Source organism: Montipora capricornis, chromosome 2, assembly GCF_036669925.1.
Source record: "Montipora capricornis isolate CH-2021 chromosome 2, ASM3666992v2, whole genome shotgun sequence".
In the NCBI taxonomy this organism is placed as follows: Eukaryota; Metazoa; Cnidaria; class Anthozoa; order Scleractinia; family Acroporidae; genus Montipora; species Montipora capricornis.
This window is the reverse complement of record NC_090884.1, coordinates 46,996,137-47,002,815: the sequence shown is the minus strand read 5'-3', so window position 1 is coordinate 47,002,815 and position 6,679 is coordinate 46,996,137. Positions and strand designations below refer to the sequence as shown.

Here is a 6,679-nt window from a genome sequence, read left to right as displayed (position 1 = left end):
AGCATGCGTGATCGCGTTAAATTGCAGGCGAAGGAGAAGCATACAGGATCGGTAATTCTTTCGCGTTTTATCAAGAATAATGAGTGAATTACCTTCAGGCTGGGAGAAAAGGACATCAAAGTCCACTGGGAAAAGTTATTACTACAATAGACAGACGAATACGAGTCAGTGGGAGATGCCATCAGAAGAAGCAGCCACCAAAGTGCGCGCTTCACATCTGCTGGTCAAACACACTGAGTCGAGAAGGCCATCTTCTTGGAAACAAGAAACGATAACGCGCAGTAAAAATGAGGCTTTAGAAATAATTAAAGGTATTAGTAAATAAATCCGAAGTTTTTCTTGCTGCAGGGCATCGACGTTCGCGCGTTTTGCATGGGGTATGCTCCCAAGTTCTTTTTGTACCCTGGTGCCACACCCAGCAATGTAGACAGCTTGCTTAACGGTAACATCGGTCTTGGTAACTGAAGGATGGAAACTGAGAATAAATTTCAGGGAACGCATTTGAGTAAATCTGACATTTCAGGCCATTTCTTTTTCAGCTTTCTATGAAAATCTTGGCACAGTTTGCTAAGATTTCCAACATCTATGCGAGTCAACATATGCAATGTAAAAATAATGACAAATAGGAAGAAAGGTTGAAGAAACATGAACATAAGCTGTCCCTTCCAGATAACATGGATGTTCTCTAAATCACACTGGAATGACAAATGTTCTGTCAGTATGAACCAAAGGGTTCAGGCAATTCTTTTGTTCCTTCATTGCTTTGACATAACTCAAGAATATAATTTTGTCCAATGCATTTGTTGAATCCAAAAAACAGTGACCCCTTTATTTGATCACAACCAAATTTATGAAGTGGCGGATGTTTTTGGGCATGTGATGTGCATGACCAGACACGCAATCTAGCTACAAGCATTCACCTTCAAGGAGGTTTTTGATTCATGGCAACTCAACATAAAAATATTTGCTTCATGTTTTTTCCTGGCTTAAAGGTTCAATGGGTTTGATATATTCAATGAATTAAAAGAATGATTTACTTACTAGTAAAAAAGACTTTTGTATGGACTGGCTAAGCATCATCTGAACGAGTTATTTTATTCTTTGGCTAAAAGAATTGTCACAATAATAATATTGTGAAATTTTTGCATTCCTAAACGAAGAAACCAGGGCAATTTTTAATTTCTCAGTCTCCTGAGAATCACCGTTCTTTTTGAAGTGTTTTCTTTTGTTTTGGTTAAAAAATCCTTGACCACTCACGATCCACAAGGGTGCTAACCTGGAATAAATTTCAATGTTTGGTAGTGGTTTAGTGTTAAATTTCATTGATAATCCTTTTGATCTTTCACCCTTTTGCTACCAGGAGAAAGCCTTCTGAGATTGTAGGGTAGAACTTTATGTGATAAAACTGACTGATGTGTCACACTCCATAGGTTATCGTGCAGACATTGTCTCTGAGAAATCAACCTTACAGGAGTTAGCAAGCACCGAAAGTGATTGTAGCAGTGCAAGGAAGGAGGGTGATCTAGGATTTTTTGGTCCTGGACAGATGCAAAGTAAGTCCTTAATAAATTGCAACTGTAACAAGCAATTTGAGAGTGGAAAATATACAAATACAGTTTACCCGGCTAAGAGAATAGGGGATTTCCAAGTTCTTGCCTGGCTCCTCTTCAAAGCGAGGCTAAGTGTGAAGCTTTTGTTATGAAAATTAGTTTTCATTCTTATGTTAAGTAGAACTAATTACCATCACAAAACCTTCGCACCTAGACTCGCTTTGAAGAGGAGGTAGACATGAACTCGGAAATGGCCTATTAGCAGGTGACTCTAATTTCCCCACTTACTTAAAGAGTTAGCGACAGCCCTGTATCTAGCAAGTCAGTTGCAGTGGTGAGAGCACCAGCTTTTTGCAGATGTGTCCTGGGTTGGTCTAAGCGGGTGGGCAAACCATGGTTTGTAGCCTCCCAAATAAGTAGACAATTACTGCTTAGTTAATTTAAGCTTGGTTGAGTTGAGATCTGTTTCTAATTATCTGTATGATGCATGGGGGATAGGTTGTGGAAGCACTGCTATGGTCTTGAATGCTTTTCTACCATTCAGGCAAACAGCAGATCAGTTTTTTTTTTAATTAACACCTCAATGACCAGGTTACAAACAGATACTACACCACTGCCAGAAAAGTCATGCTGATCTCCTGTAGTTTGTAACTTGTTGTTAAACTGTTATAAATGGGCAAAAAAATGACTCTTGTCTTGCTTTATGTTCAACTAAATTGCTTTTTTTGTGTTTTTAGGGCCATTTGAGGAAGCAGCGTAAGTAAAGTTCTTTAATGAATTTGATACTTGTACTTCCAAAGAGAGTAAAAGCCAGGTGTTGGCGAAAGCAGGATCGGACCGGACTGGACCGGACCAGATTGGAACGGATCGGGTCGGGTCGGGTCGGGTAGGATCTGACTGCATTGGATCGCATGGGATCAGATCGGATTGACAAAACTGGATCAATAACAAAATCTGCTGAAGAGAGGAGAAGTAGAATTCTGTGCCTTTCTCTCTTGTGCAGTCGTCTCCTCATTTATTGAGACTCATCAAAATGTTTTTTTTTCCAGAGGTGATTACAGATTCCGAAGCGGAATTATGAAAGATACGATGTGACGAATTGTCGTCAATACGCGAACCGACTGTGTACGCAATGGTCTTCTTCTTCAAACTTGAAAACTGACAACAATTTTTTACTTTATCCCAGTCCCTGACAATTGCACAATAGGCTGATTTAGCAACAGAAAGGGAACGTCAGTTGATGAAAGGAGAGCCTGCAGAATAGTTGGGATTCTACTCTAGTATGGCCTAATATGGATACTTTTTCTGCGCGCGGCATCATCGTTAATTTATGAAGTATAGGCCGACATGTCAGCTTGAGCTGACCATGATAACACGGGCTCTCTTAGGGTAATGGGCACAGGCTCTCTCTTTTCCCCCCTAAAAATTTTTTGGTACCTCGGACACAAGAAACACAGGACACTTATGCCTCTGGCGCAATCTCCAGCAAGCATCTCACTCTTTGGAAACTTTAAGACTTGAGAGCTCTGTTCATTAAGCAAATTTTATGTAAAGGCCTCAATTAAACTCATTTAATAATAAATTGACTTAGTAAACCTTTCTTTCCTTTGTTGAAAACAGGTTTGCCTTGAAGATTGGTGAGTTAAGTGAACCAGTTTTCACAGACTCAGGCATTCATCTCATATTGAGAACGGGATGAGCACCAAGGAAGTGTAGCTCATATGGAGAACTTGGAACTTATGAGATCATGTGCATGTAGCATTGCCAGCAAAAACAACTTACAAAAGTAACTTTGTTCCCCAGCTTAAAGAGCCATAGCCTGTAATCTACAGTAAAAAGCAGCATCAGATTCATTTAAGCATGGTTAAAATACCAGCCGTGTAAACAAAGTGCATTGCATGCACAACATTAAGCAGTCAGGTCTGTCAATCAATATTGAGGAAAAGAGTAGTTTTAGGAGTTTAGTGGTGTAATATTATTTTTTTCGCATTTTGGGTGTCAGAGTTTACGCAATTAATTATTAGACTGTGTGACTTTTTCCCTAGCACTGGAATCTTCAAGAGTTTTTCTCCTGCACCCAGCCGATCAAAGACAAGATAACCTTATCCAGTGGATAGGTCCCTATCTGATAGTTTCCATCTGTGCAAAGATTTTTGTATCTGCTCGCTTAACTGTGAACAGGCACACTCTATATAAAGCACATTTGAGTAAAGGCATGTATGAAAACCCAATGTTCTAATAATGTGGAGTTACTCTGAGTAGTGACTTATCCACTGGATAACGTTATCCCAGCCAGTCTTTGAACAACTGAAGCAGGCTCCTGTACATTTTTTCTCCCATTTTTGGCAATAATTATGGCCTATTTTCCCTTCCCCATCAAAACTAGATGGTGCATTCCTGATATGGTGCCACGACAAGTCATGTTCACAACTATCTGGTATACACTATCATGGTACATCCCCAGGTGAAAGTGCCAGCAAAGTGGAAATGATGAATGATGTAACTTGCCCAGCTCAGAGTCCTACAATTTAGTGTTTTTGCTCTAAGGCATATTCATATATGAAAGCTGGCTTCAAAATGAGGGATGCCTGGATAAGTTATTATTTAGGATAATAATTTTATTGAATTTAAAAGTCAAGGCAAAGAAGTAGACGCTTCCTTAAGGTTGTGAATGCAAGTCTGTAACAACGTTGGAATGCATGCTTCAATCAATTTGAACAAACAATATGCTCTTTGCAGGGGCCGTGGAGTATGTTTGAAAGTGGGGGAGCTAGGACTTGGTATGTGTACGGGTAGTGTTAATTTCTAAGTCTTTGATAAAGCCAAAAACAACACTGTAAGAAAAAGTGGGGGAGGGGGGGGCTATAACACCCCAGCCTCTCCCTCTCTGCAGCCCCTGCTTTGAATGAGCAAAGTTTCAGTTGGAGTTTTTTATTCCCATTAGAAGTTACACAGTGCAGTGATGATGTGCTAAGATTATTCACTTACCTTTTCACACACACACACACACACTGTGTCATCCTCAAAGATTTATGTTCAGCTCCTGGGGTGAGACATCCAAGATTGCCTTGGTCTGTCTGGTGGGCAAGTCTTGTGGTGACCTTTTATCACAGGAACAATACTTTGTCTTCTGGCCCTTGTAATGTCTTTTAAAATTGATATTTATAATAAATACTAATGACACTGCCATCAACTGGCTGTCATTGACAACAGTTTTTTTTTTACTAATTTCATTGCCAATTAACGTTGTGCGCAGCATTCAAGTTATCTGGGGTTTGTATTTCTTTATTACCCATTGACTCCTAAACCACCAACGATTGAAAAATAAATCCTCTGGCATTACACAGAGTAAAAGCTATTCAGTCTGACACTCCCAGGAGTCAATCGGTTAAAGCCGTTAAAGCTCAGTTGGTTAGTGTGCGGCTTTCAGAGGGAGAGGTCCCTGGTTCGATCCTCGGTGACTTCAACGTCTGTTTCAACTTTCCTCTGATCCATGTAGCTAAAGCTTTAAGGATGGTGCCTACTATTGTTATTGCGCATACGTTCTGCGCATCTCGAGATACTCGGGTTTCCTATCGGTGCTGCGTACTAATGCAGTGATATTTTTGCGTGGTTTAAAACTGTCTGGAGAAAGTAGATCTCAGTAAGTACTCTTGGTATCCAAAAAGAAAATTGGGGGTAACCATGCATTTTTGAGAGATCATTAAACTTCAATAATTTTGAGAAAGAGCGCCATACATTGCTTTGTATTTTAAAGGTTTTAACAAATATTATTCATGACTTATCTTTGAAAAATGTGTGGTTACCCCCAGTTTTCTTCTTGGATTTCAATAACACTTGTTAAGATCTACATTTCCTGGATAATCTTTAACCAGGGCAAAAATACCTTTGAATTAGTAGGCACCGTCCTTAAACAGCAAGGGCAAACATTTCTTGAAAGAAAAACAGAGAAGAAACTCGGCCTTTCAGGAAACGAGGATCGATCTGAGCCATAACAATTAACAAACCGGTTAAGTATCTGTAAAATTAAGCACTGACAGAGGGAGGGGGGTAAAGGGTGCACCGTCAGCTTCCATTTATACCAGTTTCGTGACTGAAGGAACTACCGACGTTAAAAAAAGCGACTTTACCTTTACCTTTAAAGATTAGTCCTAAAATCTCGAGTTAGATTTACTGCCAGGCCTTGCATTGCCCAATGAAGTTGACCTATTGTTCAGTGAGACTTGGTATAAGCTGAGTTGTGGCAACTTCAGGCATAGGTCATATTTTTTTAAAGAGACAAGCTTTCTAATTCATGTTTACTTTATTACTTTCTCTGTTCTTTCATTAATTTTGTTGCATGAGTGTGGTTGGTTTCCTAAATTTTTTAGTTTTATTAAGGTGTTCCTGTTCTTTTTGGGGTATTCTAGGATTGTGCGTTAATAGAGGTTCAACTTAAGTTAATTTTATAACATCACAAATTCCATACAATCAAATTAATTTTGAACAAAAGGAAGGACTGACTGAAATATGTTTGTTCTAATGTAAGTTGTCATGGAAAACTTGAAAAACTCATCCATGTTTCTCAAGTCTCTATTTTGGCCACCTGGTACCAAAAGATCAATGGGTGGTTTTTATGTAGCCATATCTAAAACCAAACCAAAAAGTGGTTGTGCCACTAAAAATTGCATGTTATAGTCTCCATTTATTATTGACCCTTTGAATAAAATTAATAGTAATGATATTTAAACAATACCTACAATGCTTTTTATACAAATTTCCCATATCATTGTGATTCTGGTAAATTTAGAGAAAAGGTCCCTCTAAAACCTGTTGGCTGGCTGTCTGTCAACACTCAGACGACCTACATTTGGTCATCTGTTGAAGAGTCATGTAGCAGCTCTCGTAATGTATAATGTGACTGGCTTGATACCCAAACCGAAAAACCAAAGACTAAACAATTGAAACAATGACTTAGACTTAAACAATAGAAGCTGTTTACAATACCAAACAATAGCAGGTTAAGAGAGCTACTAATTACTGCTTTGTTTTCAGCTTGGGTATCGAGCAAATCAAATTATACGTTATGAGAGCTGCTACACTACTGCTGTTGACCGCAGCTTACAGACAGTCCGTTGGGGAGCTCATCT

At 39.1% G+C, this 6,679-nt stretch overlaps 1 protein-coding gene across 1 annotated transcript; it reads left to right on the top strand.

Moving 5' to 3' along the window:
* The first annotated feature begins 7 nt into the window (after positions 1 to 7).
* On the top strand, positions 8 to 4,765 carry LOC138024478 (peptidyl-prolyl cis-trans isomerase NIMA-interacting 1-like). The gene is made up of 4 exons (XM_068871687.1): positions 8 to 311; positions 1,431 to 1,553; positions 2,288 to 2,306; positions 3,171 to 4,765. Exons 1-4 carry the CDS (start codon positions 80 to 82, stop codon positions 3,247 to 3,249), a joined length of 453 nt encoding a protein of 150 aa, XP_068727788.1. The 5' UTR covers positions 8 to 79; the 3' UTR covers positions 3,250 to 4,765.
* Positions 4,766 to 6,679: the final 1,914 nt, after the last annotated feature.